The 23,903-nt window shown below is 49.9% G+C and overlaps 2 protein-coding genes across 4 annotated transcripts; one reads left to right on the top strand and one right to left on the bottom strand.

Annotated features, from left to right (window-relative positions):
- The first annotated feature begins 47 nt into the window (after positions 1-47).
- On the top strand, positions 48-16,805 carry LOC148656997 (uncharacterized). Of its 3 annotated transcripts, none has more exons than XM_088644307.1 (10): positions 48-455; positions 1,774-2,070; positions 3,271-3,543; positions 4,540-4,815; positions 5,786-5,896; positions 7,780-8,043; positions 8,515-8,553; positions 8,796-9,071; positions 9,503-9,574; positions 13,281-16,805. In XM_088644307.1, the coding sequence occupies exons 1-10, from the start codon at positions 413-415 to the stop codon at positions 13,343-13,345; spliced, it is 1,716 nt and encodes a 571-aa protein (XP_088500433.1). In that variant the 5' UTR covers positions 48-412; the 3' UTR covers positions 13,346-16,805. The 3 variants fall into 3 exon arrangements, with proteins under 3 accessions (XP_088500433.1, XP_088500432.1, XP_088500431.1); XM_088644306.1 differs by having other exon boundaries at positions 9,503-9,621; XM_088644305.1 differs by having other exon boundaries at positions 49-455; positions 9,503-9,579.
- A 1,227-nt stretch (positions 16,806-18,032) lies between these two features.
- mrpl18 (mitochondrial ribosomal protein L18) lies at positions 18,033-20,593 on the bottom strand. The gene is made up of 4 exons (XM_088644377.1): positions 20,326-20,593; positions 19,950-20,127; positions 18,856-19,099; positions 18,033-18,199 (listed from the first exon to the last, which is right to left on the bottom strand). Exons 1-4 carry the CDS (start codon positions 20,429-20,431, stop codon positions 18,128-18,130), a joined length of 600 nt encoding a protein of 199 aa, XP_088500503.1. The 5' UTR covers positions 20,432-20,593; the 3' UTR covers positions 18,033-18,127.
- Positions 20,594-23,903: the final 3,310 nt, after the last annotated feature.

Here is a 23,903-nt window from a genome sequence, read left to right as displayed (position 1 = left end):
CACGCGCACGCATAATCTGCACCAGCAATAAGGCGGAAGGAGAACATACTGTGTACTCCACCACCACGTTTCATCCCCCAGCACCTGGGGGCGCGAACCCGGGTCCCCGGCGTAACGCAACAGGGAGCCAGCCGAGTGAGCTAAAGGAAACCCCCCCAGCTGAGGTCCCCGCTATGCGCAGGGAGGCGCTGACGTCAAAGTATCCGAACTAGCTCCGCTGCATAAACAAAGATTTTAATAGTATGTTAAAAAGCGGAAGAAAGGTCCACAGCAAGTTACTGCCTTTTCTTGAACCCTTGCTGCGGATGAAATCTCGTGTCGCGGCAGGCAGATGTGGGCGGGAGTGAGGAAGTCCTGATTTTCGATACGGCGGAGTGAGAAGCAAGGCTCGGGTCGGGGAATAGCGACCGCGATGGACTGGGCTGTGCTCTGGGCGCTTCTGGGCGTCCTCTCCGGTAAGAGCCGCCGGCCCCGCGTCGGTCAGACCGAGAAAAACCCTTTTGTTTTGCCTCTCACGTTTTAAACCGTTCTTCCGCGTCCGCTGGCGCCGCCTGACATATCGAAAGTGATTCCTGGACGACTGTGGGCTCGATGTCTCTTCTCCCCGGCCTCCCTCTGCACAGAGGGGAGTTTTCTAACGCGTTTACAGACATGAACTACTGTATGAAGTGTGAACCCTGAGGTGTCGAATCAAACACTGACCCCTGTTACCGTGCAGTCATCTGTAGCGCTGCAGTGATATACAGAAGGGAAGCGATATAGAGTACAGAGAAGTTGACTAAACTCGCTTCACGCTTTTACGCCACAGCCTGTCCCGCCGGCAGGATGTGCGGGATTCCTGCAGTTTCGGGGAATTCAGGATTACTGAAGAATGGGTGGGGGATAAAACGATTGGACTGTTTCTTCAAAACGGAGACGCGACCAAACCTTTCTCTTGAAACGCGGCAGAGGGATGAAGGCGATACGGGCCGCTTTAAAAGTGAAACTAAATCACGCCTGCGTCTTAAAAGCAAAATTGCAAATGTTTGTTTTCAGATATGACGAAAAAAACTGAATTTCACTGATAGTTGACAGTCGGTTTTCCACGTGTCTTAAAAACCTACACGCTTATCTTCTGGCCATTAAAACCCTTAATATTACAATGTCTTAACTACGTTAAAGAGGAATGACAGTCACCTTCAATAAAAACACAACAGAGCTCACATAGGAGAGGAGGCCACTGGGCCCATGTAGTCAGTTTGGTAGTAAATTAATCCTAGGCTCTCTTACAGCTGTTTATTGACAGAAGTCAGGGTATCAGCTTCAACAACATGGCTGGGCTTCTCGTTCCACACTCCCACTACTCTTTGTGTATGGAAGTGCCTCCTGTACACCCTCTGTGACTTCCTGAAAGAAAGAAGCTTCTCGTTCCACACTCCCACTACTCTTTGTGTATGAAAGTGCCTCCTGTACACCCTCCTCTGACTTCCTGAAAGAAAGAAGCTGCAGGGAATCAGCTTCAACAACGTGGCTGGGCAGCCGGTACCCCACTCCCACCACTCTGTGTAAAGATACCCCACTCCCACCACTCTTTGTGTAAAGAAGTGCCTCCCGTCCTGACTGGAGGATTGCACCCAGCTGTTTCTAGAAAGAAGTCAGGGTAAAAACATCAACATCATGGCTGGACCGCTTGTGACAGACTCCCACCACCCTTTGTGTATTGTCTGCTGTCCTGCCTGGAGGACCTCGTGCAGCTCGTAACCCTGTGATCTCACATGCACACTGACCCTTCAGCCGTCGCCCAGTCCGAACCCCGGCAGCGCCAGGCCGCGGTGGGGGGCTCGGTGGTCTTCGACGCGCCGGTGCTGGAGGAGGGCTCGCTGAAGTACGGCGCAGACGGCACCATCGCGGCCGTTTTCGACGGGAAGCTCAGGACCGACTACGTGGAGCGGCTCAGAGGGAGAGTCACCTGGGACTCGCACACCGGCTTCTTCCAGATCGAGCAGCTGAACACGCAGGACACGGGGGTGTACACGGTGGACAACAAGATGGAGCAGAAGAGCGTCACCGTGTTCAACCTGCACGTGTACAGTAAGTGTGTCCCCAGTGTGTGGCCTGACAGTGGACAGTCGGTGTGTCCCCAGTGTGTGGCCTGACAGTGGACAGTCGGTGTGTCCACAGTGTGTGGCCTGACAGTGGACAGTCGGTGTGTCCACAGTGTGTGGCCTGACAGTGGACAGTCGGTCTGCCCACAGTGTGTGGCCTGACAGTGGACAGTCGGTCTGCCCACAGTGTGTGGCCTGACAGTGGACAGTCGGTGTGTCCCCAGTGTGTGGCCTGACAGTGGACAGTCGGTGTGTCCACAGTATGTGGCCTGACAGCGGACAGTCGGTGTGTCCCCAGTGTGTGACCTGACAGTGGACAGTCGGTCTGCCCACAGTGTGTGGCCTGACAGTGGACAGTCGGTGTGTCCCCAGTGTGTGGCCTGACAGTGGACAGTCGGTGTGTCCACAGTATGTGGCCTGACAGCGGACAGTCGGTGTGTCCACAGTGTGTGGCCTGACAGTGGACAGTCGGTCTGCCCACAGTGTGTGGCCTGACAGTGGACAGTCGGTCTGCCCACAGTGTGTGGCCTGACAGTGGACAGTCGGTGTGTCCCCAGTGTGTGGCCTGACAGCGGACAGTCGGTGTGTCCACAGTATGTGGCCTGACAGCGGACAGTCGGTGTGTCCCCAGTGTGTGACCTGACAGCGGACAGTCAGTCTGTCCACAGTGTGTGACCTGACAGCGGACAGTCAGTCTGTCCACAGTGTGTGACCTGACAGCGGACAGTAGGTGTGTCCACAGTGTGTGACCTGAGAGAGGACAGTCGGTGTGTCCACAGTGTGTGACCTGAGAGAGGACAGTCAGTGTGTCCACAGCGTGTCCACAGTGTGTAACCTGACAGTGGACAGTCCATGTCTTCTTTTTAACAACATTTAAAGGTTGATTAATTCATTGTTGGTGTTGTTTTATCAGTCTTTTGATTGAATCTGCTTTATCTTTCGCCCTGATCTGCTGGTCTGGGAGTCGGAGCAGTAAGGATATACAGTATTTGGGAGCACGGTCAGACTGTGTCAGAATGTCACTGGTGCTGATCTGTCACGATCCTGCCCCCTGTCCATCAGTCACGAGTCTTGTGAGAAGCTATTCCACCCCAGAAGACCCTTCTCCCCCTGTGTTTAATGAAATCCAATCACTGTGGGGACAGTAAAGCCTCTCTCTGCTCCCTCCACTCCTCTCTCTGTGCAGGACGTGTGTCTCAGCCACGCGTGAGAGTCACAGACAAGGGCAACCTGCCCGACAGGGCCTGCACCGTCCAGTGCTCTGTGCAGAACGGGAAGGAGGTGACCCTGTCCTGGCAGAGAGAGGGGGAGACACTGTTGAACACCAGCTCCCCTGACCTCGACGCTCCCCTGACCCTGCCTCTGGACATCAGGGAGCTCATGCACACCTACTACTGCGTGTCCTCGAACCCGGTCAGCACTGAGCGAAGGACGGTGGAGTCTGACGAGTACTGCGCCGGTAAGCCGCTCCACGGTCCTAATGCTGATGACAAGAGCCTGTGATGCTCACACGTTCCAGCTTGTTCCCCTCTCCCACTACTCTTTGTGTAAAGAGGTGTCTCCTGTCCTGACTGGAGGATCTGAGACGTGCACATGTAGGGCTTGTGATGAGTGAGGTTAAGTGCTGTACATGCTGAGGAAGAGAGACAGACACCTGATATGGCCAGCAGCCATTTTCACAACCCACTGGAGCCCAGCAGGAGGGAGCCTGGTCAGTACCTGGAGGGGAGACTCCTGGGAAGCCTAAGGCTGCTGCTGGAAAAGGTGTTAGTGGGGTCAGCAGGGGGCGCTCACCCTGCGGTCTGTGTGGGTCCTTGTGTCCGCTTGTGTCCCTACACCCACATGCCCCAAGAGACTCGCTTTATAGTGAAGGTGAGTTGGGGAAAATGTGCCAGATTGACTTGCAGACAGACTGTAAAGACTCTGTCGTGATTTGTCCTTAGGAATTGGGGACAAACCCGATTCCCGTACTCAGTCAGGGAAGGCAGAGTGGTTTGGGAAATGTCAGAGTCACTGGATGGGGATACGAGCTCAGGACAGCTTGTTTATCGTCTCAGCTCCGTGTCTTAATGTACAGGATGGAAAAGCACACCTGAATCACCCAGTTAAAACAGTAGACGGGAGGGGGTTTATTATCGGGGAATTGATTTAGTTCTGTGAGTCTTGGTAAGGTGCCACGGGACTCGACAAGGTGTTGGGACACACAAATCAAACACTGAGATGTGCCGGTCCGTTCTGGCCTGTTCTAGTCCGTTCTGGCCCGCTCTGGTCTGCTGGGGCTGTTCTGGCCCATTCTGCTCAGTGCTGGCCAGTTCTGGTCTGTTCTAGTCCATTCTGACCCGTTCTGGCCTGCTAGTGCCTGCTCTGGCCCATTCTACTCAGTGCTGGCCCGTTCCGGACTGTCCCAGCTGGCTCGCAGCAGGCGCTGAGTGCTGTCCGGGTCTCTCTCTCCCAGTGACCCAGCAGCTGGAAGGCCAGGAGGGACAGGCGGTGTCCTTCTCAGTCCCCGTGCTGCAGGAGGGCTCTCTGAGGTACGGGGGGCTGGGGCTCGTCGCTGAGGTCTCTGGCGGCCGCAGCGAGCTGGACTACGAGGAGCGATTCAGGCAGAGGCTCAGCTGGGACAGCCAGACCGGATTCTTCCAGGTCACCAACCTCAACAAGCAGGACGCCGGGGTTTATACAGTGGACATTAAGGACGGAGGAGCGGTCAAGTTTCATCTGACGGTGTCCAGTGAGTACATTTCTAGGCTCTAGAACAGGACTGTCCAGTACTGGTCCTGGAGGGGGGTGTTGTGTCTACAGCAGGGTGTCCAGTCCCAGTCCTGGAGGGGGCGCTGTGTCTACAGCAGGGGGTCCAGTCCTGGTCCTGGAGGGGGCGCTGTGTCTACAGCAGGGTGTCCAGTCCTGGAGGGGGCGCTGTGTCTACAGCAGGGTGTCCAGTCCTGGTCCTGGAGGGGGCGCTGTGTCTACAGCAGGGGGTCCAGTCCCAGTCCTGGAGGGGGCGCTGTGTCTACAGCAGGGGGTCCAGTCCCAGTCCTGGAGGGGGCGCTGTGTCTACAGCAGGGTGTCCAGTCCTGGAGGGGGCGCTGTGTCTACAGTAGGGTGTCCAGTCCTGGAGGGGGCGCTGTGTCTACAGTAGGGTGTCCAGTCCTGGAGGGGGCGCTGTGTCTACAGCAGGGTGTCCAGTCCTGGAGGGGGCGCTGTGTCTACAGCAGGGTGTCCAGTCCTGGAGGGGTGCTAAATCAGTTTGATAATGGCTTAAGTAGACTAAGTGTCTCCCTGCTGAACAGGGAAGACTATGGGGGGAATCTGATCCAAATATTCAAAATACTCAAAGACAGCGACAAAGATAACCCTACGGAAGTCTTCGGAATTAACACAAAATTGAACACAGGTCATTAATGAGAGGCTGTTTAGCCCATGTAACTCATCTGGTAGTTGATCCAGCTGTTTCTTGAAGGAAGTCAGGGTATTTCCTTCAACAATTTGGTTGGCACCTTGTTTCACACTCCCGCCACCCTTTGTGTAAAGATCAGTCTCTTGTCCTCACTGGAGGATCTCATCCAGCTGTGTCTCGAGAGAAGTGAGGTTATGGGCTTCAGCACAATGACTGGGCAGTTTGTCCCAAGATATCCTACACCGTGTGACTGTGCATTTCTCTGCAGTCAGTCAGGGCTGCATAACCTGTTCCTGTTTCACAGGTCCTCCTACTAAACCACTGGGGCTGATTTTGGGAATGTCCGTGGTCATGGTCCTGTTGGTTGCAGCCCTGGCGTTCATAATCTGGTACCGCAGAATGAAGCGACGACCTGGCAAGTTTCATTCAAATCGACAGCCCGTCTCTTGATGTGTCTTTGTGCTTTTACTGTTAATCTGTCTGTCTGTCATTCTTTTTTCCGTATCTACTTCAGCCTCTCTGTGCCTTTGCAGTTATATTTGTTCATGGTTTGCTGATGGCTTCTGAGTCCAGGTCAAGTACTCCTTCTGGAGGAGAGTGCTGATTGCTCCTGTCAATAGCAGTGGTGTCCTGCTGGACTCCACAGAACATTACTCAGGGGTCAGTGCTACTTCCTTACGTTGGCTTGACTCCTGTGTGACTACCCCGAGCCAGCCTGGAATCTCTGGCTGGTTGAATGTAATGTGCCTCTTGCCAAGGGTGTTCCTCAGGGGTCTGTGCTGGGACCTTCACTGGTTACAACTCGCGTGTTGCATCTCGGCCAGGTTATTCTCCAGCAAGGACTTGGGCTGCATCGCTCTGCTCATGACACTCAGATCTACTTCCATCCAGATCAGATGTTTGTTTGTCTTTTGATTTTATCTTGGATGTAGTGTGGTAATCACATGATATAGCAGAGCAGTTTCTGTGCTCTGTGGTGTCTGCGGGACATTCGTTGCATTCAGATCTTTCTCCACTTGAACCGTGAGCAGACCAGGGTCTCACTTGCAGGTCCTCACTTCTCAGTGTTGCTGTCGACGGGCGCAGGAGTGACCGCCTTTGACGGACCCTGGAGTGACCAGCTGTCATTCACAGCCCTTGAGTTTATAATAATAATATAATAATAAACTATTTTATATAGTGCCTTTAAAGTTGGCTTCTCAAAGCGCTTTACAGAATGACAACAACAATAAATAAAAAGAATACACAAGATAAAACACAATTACAATATACAGAGGAGACCGTGGATGGTGGTACTAAGAAAAGTAGAAGCAGAGGGGTAAAGAATGGAACCAGTTAAGTAAAGGCTTTTCTGAAGAAGAGGGTTTTGAGTCTGGATTTGAAGGAGTTTAGAGAAGGTGACTCTGATTTTCTAGGGCAAAGAGTTCCAGAGCTTGGGGGCATAGCAGGAGAAGGCCCTGTCGCCCATACAATGTATACGGGCTTGGGGGACAGTAAGGAGGGCAGAATTTGAAGAGCGGAGGTTGCGAGGTGGGGAGTAGGGCGATAATAGTTCAGACAGGTACGGAGGTGCCAAGCCATGCAGAGCCTCATAGGTGAGCATGAGGATTTTAAAGTCCACAAGAAATTTGACAGTAAGCCAGTGCAAGGACTCCAGGACAGGAGTAATGTGAACACGTGCACTAGATCTGGTCAGGATTCTGGCAGCTGAATTTTGGACATACTGCAGTTTGTTCAGAGTAGATTTAGATACCCCAGTGAGTAGAGCATTACAGTAGTCAATTCGAGAGAATACAAATGTGTTGATCAGCTTTTCAGCCACAGTTAGTGATAACATAGGGCGTAGTCTAGCGATTATTTCTGAGGTGAAAAAAAGATGTTATGACAATATGCTGCACATGCAGATCAAGTGTTAAGCCAGAATCGAATAGAACCCCAAGGTTTGTCAATTTAGACTGAAGCTCAAGTAAAGAGCCATCTACAGACAGGGTTACAGGACTGGCTTTACGAAGTTGATGGGGGCTGCCAATAAGCATGACTTCAGTCTTGTCGCAGTTAAGATGAAGAACATTTTGAGTCATCCAAATTTTTATGTCAGAGATGCAATTAGATAGAATCGAGACGGCCCCATCAGTGTCCGGTTTGGTATGGATGTGTATTTGAGTTGAGTCACGATCGTTATTGTACGCAGCGCCTTTCCTGACTCATTATCTCCAGGCGCCGTACGATAACACAGCAGAGCCTGACGTGGCGGTTCTCCAGGTCGCTAACCCCAGCCCCTGTGTCGTGTCTTTCCAGTGGATGTGACCGTGACCCGCGGAGACACGTTCACTTTCCCCTTCTCCGTGATGGAGAAGGGATCGCTGGCGCACCCGAAGCACCGGGTGATCGCGCGGGTGACCCAGGCGAACTGCACCACAGTGTCCGGGTTCGAAGACAGGGTGTCCTGGGACGGGATGTGCGGGGTGTTTCGGATCGCAGACATGCAAGCAGAGGACGCTGGGATTTACAAGGTGAAGGATCAAAAGAGGAAGATGGTGAGGCTGAATCTGAAAGTGCGCGGTAAGTGCGATTCCGGTCCCCCCCATTTCCCACGATCCCTTTAGACCAGGCCACATTGCCAAGACCCGTTCCTCGGTTTGTGAACCAAAGGAGCTCCTCCACAACCTCCCGCGGTGAAAATTCGGAAAAGCCTGGAACGGAATTGCCACGACTTACCAGGTGAAACACTGGGCTCGCTCCCTGTGTCGGGAGAACCTCCCCGCCCCAGCAGGGCCCCGAATCCACTCCCAGAGCCATCTTGCTGGGAATGATGAGCCAGGAAGATAAATAGACGAGGTGCTTGAAAGGCACAGAAGCTCTGAGGAGCTGTGCTGAGGGAGGAAGGTGTCTTCCAGAGAGAGTACAGAGAAAACCAGTCTGCAGGTGTCTAGAGGGGAATTGCGAGGAGGGTGGGCTGGGGCTGAGGCTGGGGCTGGACTGCAGCAGGACTGCCACTGGACTCAGAACCGCTCTCTCACTGTTGCCTTTCAGATCCCAGTCCGTCCAGAAAACAGGCCGCAGGGACAGGAGGTAAGACTGGAGATGCTCCTTCGCTTTGTGACAGGCGGCAGGCTGTAGTAACAGGTCGGTCTGGGTGAGACCAGGGGTCTCTGCTTGCAGTCTAGAACATTAGGCTGCCAGTATCGCCCATCGGAGACGGGGTCCAGTCCCGATCCCTCCTGCTAGCGCCACCACCTCACTGCTGTCTGCACCTTCTCCACACTGCTCACACGGGGAATGTTCATTCCTGCCTTTGATCCCGCTTCCCACAGAAACGGTGGAACTGCCCGTCGGAGGGTCGTACTCTTTCCCGATCTTCGTACTGCGGGAGGGGACCTTGTCGCGGGCTTCTTACGGCCCCCTCATTGAGGTGTCGGAGGGGAAGAGCATCACTGTCCACCTGCGGGGGGTGGAGACCAAGGTGACCTGGAGCCACGAGACGGGAGAGTTTGCGGTCTCGCCTTCGAGCAGCAAGGGCTACGGGGAATATACCGTGGAAGACAAAAAAGGACAAGGATCATCATACACTGTTCACCTGACTGAGAGAGGTCAGTGGTCATCACTGCAGACCTGTGTTCAACACTGCAGTCTCATAATGTACTGGAGTATCCAGTCAGTGTGTCTGGACTGTATTAACCCCTCTCTCTCAGTGCAGTGTTAATGTCCTGTAGTGTCCAGTCAGTGTGTCTGGACTGTATTAACCCTCTCTCTCAGTGCAGTGTTAATGTACTGTAGTGTCCAGTCAGCGTGTCTGGACTGTATTAACCCCTCTCTCTCAGTGCAGTGTTAATGTCCTGTAGTGTTACCACCTCTCTCTGTGCCTCCTGTCCTATTTTTGTGTGATTATCTGTGATATCTCAGCTCCTACCAGATCTTCTCTCTGCTGTACCCTCTACAGCCCCACCACAGAAAGACACGCAAGCAGTGGATTCACAGAGCGAGAATTCATTTTGCAGTGGGTGTCCTGCTTGTTTTCTAGATCCTCGGGATTCTCGGGTGGATCGGAAGGGCCATGACTCCACGGAGCTTGACAATCTGTTACCCGCCAGTGGTAAGGTCAGTGATCACCATGGCGAGTAGCGCAGAGCTGTTGCCCTAGTAACGTCCCCTCGGTCTACCAGACCGCACCAGGTCTGACAGCTGTGGACAGACATGCTGTTACTCTACTGACTGGGCAGACTTGGACGTAGATTCTGTGGCCAGTGTGGCACCCCGAGACTGAATGAAAGTCTAGTGTCTTTTCAGGGCTACTGATTTTTTTCAGTTGGATTAGGAAGCCCAGTTCTGTGAAGAGAGTTATTGCTCCATAACCAGGGGATTAATGACCTGCCTTTTAATAACTGAGCACGATACAAAAGTTAGCACTTTGAACATCCACAGCATGTATGAAGCAGGTAAAGATTCACAAAATCCCAATGAAGAGATACCATCTTACGCTTATAGGGCTCAGTGACACAGACTCAAGCAGGGGACAGATGTCTGTCAAGTGGAGAGAGATTCAGGTTGCAAACGTTCACACAGAGGGAACTGACATAATGTTTTTGAAAGAAGCAGACAAGTCCCTAATGGAATCCAGAACTCCCCGATCATCATTGCAGGATATTTCACTGAACCCCAAAATATCTCAGTCACCCAGTGCTATTCCCCAATAGAAAAGAAACAAAAGATGACATCTCTGAAGTCTTACAGGAAGGAATCACCAAACAGAGACAGAAAGACATCACCCTCCTCACAGGTGATTTCAGTGCCAGGATCAGAGAGGATAACAGTGACTGGGAACGAAAACAGGGAGTGACTCTGTGTTATTTGTGAAATTTAACAGCCTTGTTATAAGAGGTTCTGTCTTCCCAGAAACCCAGACAGAGCTCATCTGCGTCAGTGAACAGTTCAGGAGATCCCGAGTAGATGTCAGGTTGAAAAGGGCAGCAGACGAAGCTCCAGACCGCCAGCTCCTGGTTTCAAAACTCAGTCTCAGGCTGAAGAAAGTTGTGATGGGCGATAGGAAAATCAGCTGATGGTTTCAAATTGGCCTTCTCCAGGACAAAACCCTAAGAGAGTATTTCCAAAGCACCCTCCCACACAGACCCCAGCCTCTCGTCAGCCCTGAGGATGAGGAAGATCAAACCCGGCAGCAGAGAGGGCGAAGAATGAAGAAAGGTTGGAAGGAGGCGTGTGAAGACCCCTGCGGCAGGAGAACAGGCCAGCATGAGGACTGGATCTCGGGTGGATTACTCAAGAAAGCAAGCTAAACAGAGCCCCAGCAACTCTCTGGTCGCACCAGAGCAACGAAACCCCACATCCACGCTGGCAAAGAGTCAAAGTGAAGAAGAGCAACACTCCTGGACCTGATGGAGTTCCCCCAGAGCCCAGCAAAGCAGTAGACCTGTGTGGCACCAGGGGGCGTGTCCAGTGTAGTAGTCCCAGCTGTGTGGGTGGGTCCTATGAAGGCACACTGGACACCCCGCGACAGGACGAGCAGGGACACCCCCAGGAGGGAGAATTGACACCCCCAGTCCCAGAGGGGGTTGAACCCCCATAAGGCGTTCTTTTTCTTTTTGCCTGGACCCATTTTCACCAGGGCAGGCCCACACACACACTGTTTTCACACTTGTTTTGTTCTCGCCTTACGCGCCCTGCTCACCAGGCTGGACCCCGCTCAGTAGGGGCACAGCGGTACACTTTTTGCTTTTTGTCGATTTTTTTCCCTCTCCTCTTTTGGATTATGTTTGGTCCCTGCTGGCCTCCCCCACCGCCCTGTCACACACCGTCTCCGCCAGCTCCTGGGGCAGGTGCGAAGCAGCAGGAAGCCCCCAGAGAGCGGGCAGTAGGTCAGTGGGTGAAACTCCCTGAAGCTACAGGGCAATCGTGGTTTTGTCTCGAGCGGGATCAGCCTAGAGAGGCTGTTAAAAGCTCGGGACGAAGAACCGAGAGACCGGCAAGCGGGTTTCACTCCGCTGGGCTGCCTATCATCGTCCAACACGCCACAGAGCGCAATGCAGCCTTGCATCTCATATCCGGGGACTTCCTCGAGCACAAAAACTCTGTGGAAACTCACGGTCTGTGATAGAATCCCGGAAACGTTCATAATCATCATTGAGAAGTCATCCTGCAGAGCAGTGGACGGGGGACTCCTCACCGACAGCTTCCAGTGCAAACAGGAGTCGGACAGGGCTGCCCGCTGTCCGCGCACCTCCTCCTCCTGGCAGCGGATTGGATCATGAGGAAAACCCCGGCTGCCTCAAACACCCCTGTCCCAGTTACAGGCCAGGACTTTGCCAAGGACACATCTCACACAAAGACACAGACACGGCCCCAAAACTGAAACACTGTCGACCGATGCAGCTGCTACAGGACTGCACATGGACGAATCCAGAACAAAGTCGCGAGTGTTAATCCAGGCCTAGAAGAGGAACACCCAGAGGAATCAGATGCCTTCACGTATCAGAACGTATCACAACAGAACGGGCGAGAACGAGCTCTTCGAATGCTACGACAAATATGACACTTCAGACAGATATCAACAAAAGCCAAAACACGAATAGTTAACTCCAGTGTCAAATCCCTTTCATTGTACGGCACAGAGGCGTGGAGCCCAATAAACTCGAGCAATAAACTGCAAACCTCCATGAACAAATGCCTGAGCAGCACCCTTTACAAGCAGGCCAATCATAGGAAATAAAGTAGTGCAGGTACTGTAGGGAGCTGTGTCCGCAGGCGCAGGCTGCAAAGGAACAAGTAAGGGTTGATTCCAGGCTGAAAAGAGAAGAAAAGAAGCACAACTTTTGGCTGTGGAGCCTTCTTCGGGTGTTAATAATAATTGCTTACACTTATATAGCGCTTTTCTGGACACTCCACTCAAAGCGCTTTACAGGTAATGGGGTCTCCCCTCCACCACCACCAATGTGCAGCAACGGCAACGGCAGCCATAGTGCGCCAGAACGCTCACCACACATCAGGAGGAGAACAGAGTAATGAAACCAGTTTATAGATGGGGATTGGAAGGAGGGCATGATTGGTAAGGGCCAGGGGGAAATTTGACCAGGACCTCGGGGTAACACCCCCTACTCTTTTAGAGAAATGCCCTGGGATTTTTAATGACCACAGAGAGTCAGGACCTCGGTTTTACATCTCATCCGAAGGATGGCACCTGTTTACAGTATAGTGTCCCCATCACTATACTGGAGCATTAGGACCCACATGGACCGCAGGGTGAGCGCCCCCTGCTGGCCCTATTAACACCTCTTCCAGCAGCAACCTTAGTTTTTCCCAGGAGTCTCCCCTCCAGGTACTGACCAGGCTCACACCTGCTGAGCTCCAGGGGGCTGCCAGCTGGGAGCTGCAGGGAGATATGGCTGCTGCCTGCTGCTGGTGTGGAAAAGTACAAAGAGCAAATCTAAGTGCAGATGAACACATTGACACAGAAATGGGGCTGGACCGGGCACACCATGAGGAGACCAACAGCCAGCGCCACCAGGCAAGCCCTGATTTGAGCTCACAGGAGAAGAGCAACCTGGAAGACCAAGACACAGCTGGAGAAGAACAGCGGAGGCCAAACCTCAAGAGACCGTGACAACGACCAGAGCCCCATTGATCTGCCAGAAATCACGAGAGAGCAGAAGGGTTTAAGGAGAAGACCGGAGTGAGACTAGGCTGGACACACTCATGTCCTGACAGGGAGGGGCCGGCAGAAGGTGGGCTGGACATCCGATCATCTGATAAGGCAGGACTGATGCTCCAGTGTTTCTTTCTCTTCGCAGGGTGTACTGGAAATGACCAACATCCTCAAGCAGTGAGGCTAAGAGATGATAGTTTGGCCGAGTGAGATTGACATCTCAGGAGGGCGGCCATAACTGTATCTCACCCTCTGGAGCTGAAGAAACAGTACACTGGGAGTGAGTTCCACCTGCCTACAGAACCGACACCACTGCTGAGCTGTTCCATGGAGGACTGGGAGATTATTCTACAGAACAGAAAGACTTTCATTGCACTAACACCACTATTAAACAGCTCCAGTACTGGGTCTCACTAATTTTATTAACCTTATAAATAGTTACAAACGTACATGAGCTACTGTTTACAATTAATCGTACACAACAGTTTGTATTGTCTTCTGCTCTTTGTGTATTGCTTGAGCATAATGCTTAAAGAGTGTTTTAAAGTGACTGGCGCTGACGCAATCGCAGCAGTGAACAGCCGCAGAACAGAAACAGAGCTGGCCAAATGACACACCCACTGCAAAGTGCAAAAAAGTCACTTAAAGCATTTACTGACGTAAAAAAGCAAATAACACAGTCAAAACCGTATAACTTACCATCTGATGAATAGCTCTTTGCATCAGTCACTTAAAAATGACACTGAACACTCATCTTCAGAATCACAAGCAGCTATCGCTACCTGCACTCTTACTGCACGTGCTCTGTGACAGTGTGACCAGATTAAAATGGGAATATTTTAGTACTTTAACTGTAAACCAATGTGCTTCTCTTTCACATCATTGAGCCTTGAGAGGAAGATCTGGGGGAGGAATGATTTGATTTACCAATGAAAAACACTTGCACAAAATACTTACTGCACCGTATTTTCCAACTAAAGATAAATAAGATCCATCACAAAGCATATAGTAAGAAAACAAGTGATTTTGCTGTTTATTCAGTGTTGTGCTGTGTTTTCATCAACATCACGCAGGATGGTTTCCCCAGCACTGCAGCAAGGGAGGGTGCTGCCTGATCCATTCCAGACAGCTCCTGACCAGCTGCCCTCACTGCTCCCAGTAGTGGCATGAGGTCACACGGACGTTTCCCTCTCCAGGGCGAAGGGAACTCCCAGACGGGGTTAGGGACCGGAGAGCAGGGAGGGAGGAGGTGTGGGGGGGGGACCTCAAACCTCTCTCTCCCTTCACACGACTGGAGGAAGGCAATATTGTCCCATATCACCACATCGTATAGCACATCAAGCAACATGATCAAGCGTAGGGGGGTGTAAGGCCCAGCTGAGGGGATTTGAGCCAGAACACCATCTCCTGAGAAAGCTGCGCGCACAGTCATATTCACGCCTCTTAACAGGCTTAACTGTTGCCCTGTGACCAATAATGTTGCTCCCTTTGGTCATACTGAACCCAGCTCCATGCACACATTCAGATACATGTGGCACCCAATTCATCCCTCTCGCTGCATTATCTTATAAAGTTCCAACATGCTTGACCATTCACAGTACAGCGTCTACAGTGACGCTATGTAAGGCAAAACAGGACCATGATGCCACCTCAGCTCCTTCACTCCGTCGCTGTTTCTTTCAGAGGGAGCCCTGTAGAGCTGCTTCACTCGGAGGTGCTGTCATACGAACACCAGGTCAATTGCAGCAGTACTGACTATTGACGCTTGAAAATACGGCATAGTCTGCAGCACTAGCTGCCTGCGTTTCCCCACAGACGTATGGCCTTGTTTGCAAGCACTACTTCAGCACTTGCAGCCTCCTGTTCAGCAGTGAAACCCTTGCTCTGGCCTCCAGACAGGGCCGGCGCTACGGGGGGTGCAATGGGTGCAGCCGCACTCGGGCCCAGATCGACGTTGCTAACGTCATTAAAATGACAGCTTTTTTTTTTTAGAAAAGACCATCCGTAAAATAAACAAACGAGAGTTTGTACATCAGGGGCAGGGAATGTGGTGTTATCCAACAGCAATATTGGGGTGATGCGCTGTGGTTAAGGATCTGCGCTTGTGGCTGGAAGGTTGCCAGTTCGTATCCCGCAGCTGCCAGAGGAATCCTACTCTGTTGGGCCCCTGAGCAAGGCCCTTAACCCCAGCTGCTCCAGGGGTGCTGTATAAATGGCTGACCCTGCGCTCTGACCCCCAGCTTCTCTCCCTGTCTGTGTGTCTCATGGAGAGCAAGCTGGGGTCTGTGAAAAAACAAATTCCTAATGCAAGAAATTGTATATGGCCAATAAAGTGATTTTATTTGTCTGGCATATTTTAAAGTAAAACACGATGATCTATTGGGAAACACGGCTGTGCGGATGGTTTGTAATTGGTCACTGGCGCGTTCTTTCCAGAAGACGTAGAATTGGATAACCAGGCCTGTTCCCCTGCAAGACTGAGCAACAGACAAGCTTACGTTTAGCGAAGCTGTGTTCGCTAGTGAGCACAAATGAAAGCAATCCAGAAATGTAACTCGGGCAGCGAGAAACGCAAAGAGTGAACTTTTTCAATTGCTTACTGGACACTGTCATCAGTGAGACAGAAGGACGTTTTTCTTTCTTGAGCGAATTTGGACGTCTTTTTGGCATTCTGTTTGACATAAAACATACCGGAGATGATTGAACTGAAGCCTGCAACGAACTTGCCTTGTGTTTAGGAGCCATTCATGGTGGAGATTTGGCAACTGAATTAAAGTTTGTCTCATCTGCTCCCCAGTGAAGTCAACGCTCCGTCTGAAGTACTGCAGTATTGGGTCAACAAAGATATGAAATCCGCATTTCCAAACACAGTGATAGCACGTCAAGCGTTTCTAACAATTCAACTGGACGCCGGTGCTGAACGGTCGTTTAGCAAACTGAACTTGATCAAAACGTATCTAGGGTCCACCAGACTGTCAGCTCTAGAGAACAGCACCGCAAGGCGGGTGGATTTCAGGGATATCATCGCTGAGTTTGCTGCGACGAGTTAAGTTGTAAACTTTAAAATAACTAGTTGCTAAGTATCTAGTTCAGTATGTGAGCCCGTAGCCCGTTGGAATTCTGCTCTCTTGCTCTGTGTGCGCTGGCGTTCTACAGGAAGGCTGACTCCATAGATATTGGAAGAGACCCCGTATGTTCTTGTACACTGAAGTCGTACATGACCTCATGCCCGTTCTTGGGGCTGAATGAGTGAAACTGGCCTGTGCACTGTGGCCAGCCTGACACACTAAAAGTCTGGGATTGATCACATGGTGAACAGCGGTTGCCTGTATTTCACTTGGCACCTCAACTCTCTGTTCTCTGGGCAGCCCTCCGAGCAGCTCGTGGTTCCCCTCTTCCTCCATGACCACCTGCAACGATGAACTGAATAATCATTTAACAATTCGAGAAAGGTACAACGGGGTGTCACCCAAGTGATGGTAACTATCATGAACTGGGAGCAAATGACAGTGTTTTGTATGTCCAAATATTTTTTGCGATTTTTTTTTTTAAAGTGTTTTGTGATTTCCATTGTGTTGTCCAGCGATGTCTTTACAGTTTGGCCCAGGAGGGGCTCGGCGTGTGGATTGTGTAGGGAAGCCATTATAAACAATGTACTGTTTTGCTAAAATGTTTGTGTTTCGCTCATTTGGGTTTTGGGTGACGAGGTGAGCCACAGTTGCAGTCAAGATGTCTTAGCAATCAAGAAGAACTGTGACTCCGTGGCGTCTCCCTGGGAAACCACAGAGCCATTTTGTTCTCAGTCCTGAGTATAGGGGGTATTGCACAGGTGCTGAATGTGTGTCCTTGTATCAGATTAAGCTTTTTAACTGCAGTGGACTGGCGTCCTGTTCAGGGTGTATTCTGTGCCCTTTGCATGCTGGGATAGGATCTGGCTCCCCAGTGACCCTTCATTAAAAGGAGCGTTTAGAAAATGGATGGATCAAGCTTTTTAACACCTGAAAGAACATTTTAGAAGGCCTCAAATGGAAACCTGCCATAAATAAGCCTTTGATTAAGAATTTAGCTCGAGCAGAAATCAGTGGACTCGGGGCTCCCCATCTCCAGGGTTGGGAACCCCTGATGGAGGCTGGCTGACTGAGATTGGAGACACCAGTACAGCCTGACCAACCTGGGACCCCAAAGTTTCACTTCTTTCTTTCGTCATCTAGAAAGCCAAAATTCCTACAAAATGCACATCCACCAGGATTAATTCTGACTTTACAACTATGACTGAAATTCCAGAAGAACAATTCCTGCAATTAAATACTACTACAGTGCCATCTAGTGGCCAACATCCAGGAACTGCTCTTTGTAATATGTCACAGACTATAGTAGAGACTTAAACAGCACCAGTGAGAGGACGGCCTCTTCTTGTTTGTAAATGTAAGTATTTATTACCTGATTTTTTTGCTGGGTTGACTTTGACAGTGAGTTTGAGGATTCTGAATATTTCTATCAACACTCCTTGTAGTCTTCTTCAAGACTAAAGAGATTCAGTTCCTCGAGCCTGTCAGCACAGGGCACTCCTTTCACACTAAAGAGATTCTGTTCCTCCAGTCTGTCAGGGCAGGACACTCCCTTCAGACTAAAGAGACTCAGTTCCTTCAGCCTGTCAGTGTAGGACACTCCCTTCAGACTAAAGTAACATCTTTTCACCCAGTTTCCCATTTTATATAGTTTGTTTTGTCTTAATTATCTGAGAAGTCTCCTAATTTGGTATCATATGCAAACCTGACTCATTTACTAAGCACAGTGGTCCCTGTACACAACCCCAATTACATTATTGACACAACTTTCTGGGGAATTACATTTCAAATTAAACTCACACTGCACACAGAGGAGAGCACAACTCACAGATGTAAAAAGTGTGTTTACTGAGTTTAGTCCAGAGTGCTCTCTACACCACAGAAAGAGACAGGAAAGATGACGGGGCTCTGTCTGCACGTCTCTTCATTTGTAGATGCGTCTCGGCTCGCTGAGAATCAGGCCCCCTTCTTTCAGGGCATCACGAAACTTTTGAACCTGAGAGAAAAACAGATAAAGGGAGAGGGGAGAATTTAGTGAAATGAACTGGTCTGTCTGGACACAGTAGGTAGAAAAGCTATGGATACTTAAGTTTTCTCAGTCTCACCACAACGTGGATGGATTAACTAAGATGGGCCTGTTTGGTAGAGAGTACTACTGCATCGTAAGGCTCGTCCTGGGCAGGTGGAGCACATCTACATTCCAGCTGAGTCCAGAGCCCTGACTGCTCCTGCACACTGCTGCCCCTCTGAACACATCTACATTCCAGCTGTGAGTCCAGAGCCCTGCCTGCTCCTGCACACTGCTGCCCCTCTGAACACATCTACATTCCCGCTGTGAGTCCAGAGCCCTGACTGCTCCTGCACACTGCTGCCCCTCTGAACACATCTACATTCCAGCTGTGAGTCCAGAGCCCTGATTGCTCCTGCACACTGCTGCCCCTCTGAACACATCTACATTCCCGCTGTGAGTCCAGAGCCCTGACTGCTCCTGCACACTGCTGCCCCTCTGAACACATCTACACTCCAGCTGTGAGTCCAGAGCCCTGACTGCTCCTGCACACTGCACACATTTAGTCTAAATCGCTTCGGGGGGGCAGCAGATTTCTTTCACTCTCCCTACTGTTTCCCCCCCAACAATCCCGGAGCACTCACGGACTGGGATCGGAACTCCCAGGGGATGGCTCGGAATGTCGCGTGCCGGATCCCGGCTTCCAGGCAGCGCTGGGCCAAGACCCGACCGATATTCTCGCAGGCCGAGACGCCGCAGGTGGGGCCCAGGTGCTTCTTCACGGCCCACTCCTGCGTGGAGGCGGAGACGACGGGGCGGGAGAGCGAGGCGGGGTCGCCGGACAGCACCTGCGCGGTGACGTGCTTCTGGGAGCGGGAGAGGACCACTCTGGGAGAGGCAGAGAGAGACAGAGCACACCCAGCTCTCAGCCGGACGCTGTACTATCAAGGAGAACGGCCGTCCCTGTTTCTCAGACCGGATATTACCAATCTTGCCAACAAAATAAATTCATTTACAGTGCAGAAAGAAAAAAGACAAATTCTGAACTGAAGCACAGAACCATGACCTTTGTGAAGGTCCCGTAATTCGCCATGTTGTCACACACCAGTTCAGTTCAGCTGCGACGTGTTGTGGCCCTTCCTGCTCACTAGTCACGTGAGGACTAACGTGACGTCACGTGCCAGGGAGAATAAGTACAGGTTAGGTGCAACGAGTGCAGCAGAAATGTTCCAGCGTGATCCGCATGCAGAGTTAACAAGTAGTGTGTGTCAGCTAAACCGTCTCGAAGTCAAGAGCAGTAACTCTATTGGATTGCAAGAGATGTATTCACAAGCCTGCTTGTTTATGCGTATGTGTGGGGAGCGTTCTGGCGCACTATGGCTGCCGTCGCATCATCCAGGTGGGGCTGCACAGCGGTGGTGGTGGGGAGTCCCCACTACCTGTGAGTGGAGTGTCCAGAAAAGCACTGTATACGTGTAAGCAATTATTATTATTATTTATAATTTAATAAGGCCGCATCATGTCACAGGACCTTTTTTCATCTCTGAATAGCAAACTATGTCCCTACACATACCTGGGAATCTGGGTTTGTTGTGTGATGTAAATTAGGGGTTTAATTTTCTGGGTACATCTTATTTTTACTGCAGTTTCAAATGCACTCTTAAAAACCGATTCTTTCTAACCCCAGAATAGAAGAACAGCCTTGCAGCTCCCCTTCTGTTCCTCCTTCAGACCGTACCTGTGCCAGTGCTGTCTGGAGGGCCACACGGTGCGCCAGCCCCGGTCCTTCACTGCCAGGGCCAGCAGCTCCAGGTTGCGGGGATTCCTGTTAATGAACTTCTCACTAACGACCTCGTTATCGTTGTCAAGAACAGCACTTGCAGAGGCGGGAGCAGCTATGCTTGACAACCGCACATCTGTAGAGACAAGAACAAAAAGAGGTTAATACACTCCAGTATATTAACACTGCACTGAGAGAGAGGGGTTAATACAGTCTAGACACACTGACTGGACACTACAGGACATTAACACTGCACTGAGAGAGAGGGGTTAATAAAAGGGTTGCAAGCCCAGACTTAATTTACACGATTTTATTACGATCGTGAAAACCTTACCAGGCTGAATTGACAAGTCCTTGAAGTTCTTGACACACGCCACCCGTGTCCGTACTCGACCAACAAAAACGCTAACATTCCTACCGATGTGTCCCAAAAGAGCCATACTTTGTCTGACTAAACAACTACAATCCTCAGATCCACACAAACAAAATATTTTATTGACAGAACATTATAACACACGTGCATCTCTAAAACAGTAGTATTCTAATTCTTTCCTATCCAGGGCGCCGCCATCTTGACTGCTGGAAAACAGCTCGTATTTCCGCTTCCGTCTGACGTCACTCTTGGGCAAAGAATGTGTTGCGCATGACAACGGAGTGAGCCCCCGGGAAAGGAGAGAGAGACAATCTTAAAAAAAGACCACGTTACAGCTCACCTATCACTCATGTATAGTACAAATGGGAAAATAGCCCATATTCTATAAGAATTAAACGCCATGCATAGTGACGAAGTTGCATCAATACCCTCATATTCACGGGACAGCCCGTCTCCCGTACTGTTAGAGAAGATCCCGAATCGGATCTCCACACACCTGCACACAGGCCCCGCACCGAAAAGGGAGAGAGAACAGCGGAGGTCCACGATTACTAGACATATCGGGAGCATGGGCAAAAGTTTGTAATTCCTGAATGGACATGGCAAAATGTGCTCAGTTAAGCAAGGAACAAAGACAGTCTGTAATTACTTTAAGAAATGAAGGTCAATCTTTGAGACATATTGCAAGACCTTTGCGAGTGTCAGTAACTGCTGTGGCCAAGAGTGTCAAACGACATGAAGACACTGGCCCTCATGAGGACCGAAAAAAGGTCAGGCAGGCCGAAGGTGACCTCAGAATCAGAGGATACGTTCATTGGAGTCACAGGTTTGCGAAACCGGTGACCCTGAGGTGCAAGCTGTGCTCAATGCAGCCAGAAGGACAGCTGTGTCAACATCAACTGTTCAGAGGAGGCTGCGTGAAGGCGGCCTACCAGGAAGAACTGCCGCAAAGAAACCATTGCTAAGGGTGCAGAGTAAGAGGAAGGGCTAAAACACCTCTGAAATTGGACCTCTGAGGAGTGGAAGTCCGTCTCGTGGACCGACGAGTCAAGAATTTCAATATTTGGGTCCAACCACCAAATATGTGTGAGATGCAGAGAGGGTGGGCGCGTGCGTCCTGCATGTTGGGTCCCTGCAGTCAGGGGTGGAGGGGGCAGGGTCATGGGATTGGGCTGCTCTGCTGCTGATGGAGTTGGTGACCCTTACCAAACCCATGGCAATCTCAACCCGCATGACTATAATGAATAATTAATAATACTTCTAATTACTTACACTTATATTGCTCTTTTCTGGACACTCCACTCAAAGCGCTTTACAGGTAATGGGGATCCCCTCCACCACCACCAGTGTGCAGCCCCACCTGGATGATGCGACGGCAGCCATAGTGCGCCAGAACGCTCCCCACACGTCAGCTATCAGTGGGGAGGAGAGCAGAGTAATGAAGCCAATTCATAGAGGGGGATTATTAGGAGGCCATGATGGGTAAGGGCCAATGGGAAATCTGGCCAGGACGCCGGGGTTACACCCCTACCGACTATCATGGCATACTGCCAAGGCACGGTGTTCCATCAGGATTCCGGTTAGTTGGGCAGTCCTTCATGCTTCACCAAGATAACGGCCCAAAACACACCCCAAAGCCGTGCAAGAACTATCTGGTGAAGGACAAGTCAGACTAATGACCAGACCTCGAGCCCATAGGCCTTGTGGGTGGGTGGGTGGGCTTCAGCTCTGGGAACGGCTGCAGAGAGCCGGGAGGACCTGGCCAGAGATCCCTGGTGAATCGTGTTAACAGAAAGCCTCGTGTCTGTGAAGCTGGCATTAAGGCAAAGGGTGGCTAGTTTGAGGAGTCAAAGATTTAGAGTCAATGTTCAGGTTTCTCGAACATCACTTTGATATTCGGATGTTTTGTTTGGTATATTATAGCGTGTTTTTTTATGAACAAGTATTTACAGAAACATATACAAGGTAAAAAATATTGTCAATTATTAAAATAAATAAACCTAGTTTCCAGCAAGTGTACTCAAACTTTTGACTGGTAGTGTATATATATATAGTTCAGGTGGGGAGCTGCGGCAGCATGCGTAGGCTGCAAAGGAACAAGTAATAGGTTTATTCCATGCTGAAAAAAAGAAGAAAGAGAACACAACGTTTCGGCCGTGGAGCCTTCTTCAGGTGTATATATATGTATATGAGGAAGAAAAACTGTGAGGAAGAAACAATCTCCTAGAAAATGTGGTCAAGGCTAAAATAATCTTGGCTGGGAAGGGGGTTTAACACTCTAAACAGGTTTTAACCCTGTGCTAAAATGATGATATAGAAAAATGGCCTCCAAAAATACACCTAGGGGAGTATCTGGGGATTTGAATAATCTTCGTTTGGGTTTGGATATGGTTGACATTTGGAGATATAAAAACGCTGATAAAGTCCAGTTTTCTTGGTGCAGTAAAGATATGTCAGAACAATCAGGAACTGTCTTGTGGCTCATAGCCAGTGTCCTGGAGAGTCAGGCTGCTAAAGTGTGTCTTAATCTGCTATTTTCACTGATCACAAGGCCATATTTGTATCGATCGATTTAAATGGGTATCATGAAAGAAAATACCAGAGGAACACAAAAATGAGGACTGGGAGTTGTTGGAAACTGGCCACATTAAAATATTTGGAAAAAAATTAACTTACATTTAAATAAGACAATTGGCTATGAAGAAAGGAAAAGAGTTATCTATATATAAAAAGGTGAAAGAGGGTAAAATCATTCAACAGGCTTGAATTGTTCAATCATACGGAACATATGATTGTATTTAATACTTTTGTTTGTATTTAAGTATTTAATACTTTTCCTAGGGGAATTATTCTTCTCCTTAGGGGCAACAATAGAAAATACAGTGCAACAATTTTTGTTGTTTTGGCTCTGTACTCCAGCACAACTGGTTTTGAAATGAAACAATGGCTATGGGGTTAAAGTGCAGAATGTTGGCTTTAATTCGAGGGTATTTATGTCTGTATTGGGAGACCCATATAGGAATCACAGCCCTTTATATACATACTGTAGTTCCCCTATTTCAGGGGACCGAAGGTAATTGGACATTTGGCTGCTCAGTTGTTTCTTGGCCACAACAAAAATTGTGTCACTGTACTTACGGACTGCACTGTATAATTACTCAACCCATCAGTGCACATCTAACAACAATTATATAAGGAACATATGTTTACATGCATACGTTCCACCTACAAAGACTTAGAAACTCTAATCATACTAATACAAATTCACAGAAAATATGAAAAATGGCAAATATGACATGTCTGAATGATACAATTAAATAAGTGTCATCTTGAATAATTCATAAAATTGATCCTGGTAAACAAACATTATCCAGATTTAAACTTGAATTAGATGATCAGTGTGTATTTTGTAACATGAATGAAGAAACTATATTTTATTTGTTCTATCAATGTATTCAAACCCAAATGTTTTGGAGCAACTTGGAACATTTATTAAGTTCTTTAACTGTTAAGATTTCTTATAATGGATGTGACATCTT

The sequence above is a fragment of the Lepisosteus platostomus genome, chromosome 8 (genome assembly GCF_059453375.1).
Source record: "Lepisosteus platostomus isolate fLepPlt1 chromosome 8, fLepPlt1.hap1, whole genome shotgun sequence".
Lineage (NCBI taxonomy): Eukaryota > Metazoa > Chordata > Actinopteri > Semionotiformes > Lepisosteidae > Lepisosteus > Lepisosteus platostomus.
The sequence above is the reverse complement of the archived record's forward strand: the minus strand, read 5'-3'. Positions and strand labels throughout refer to the sequence as shown.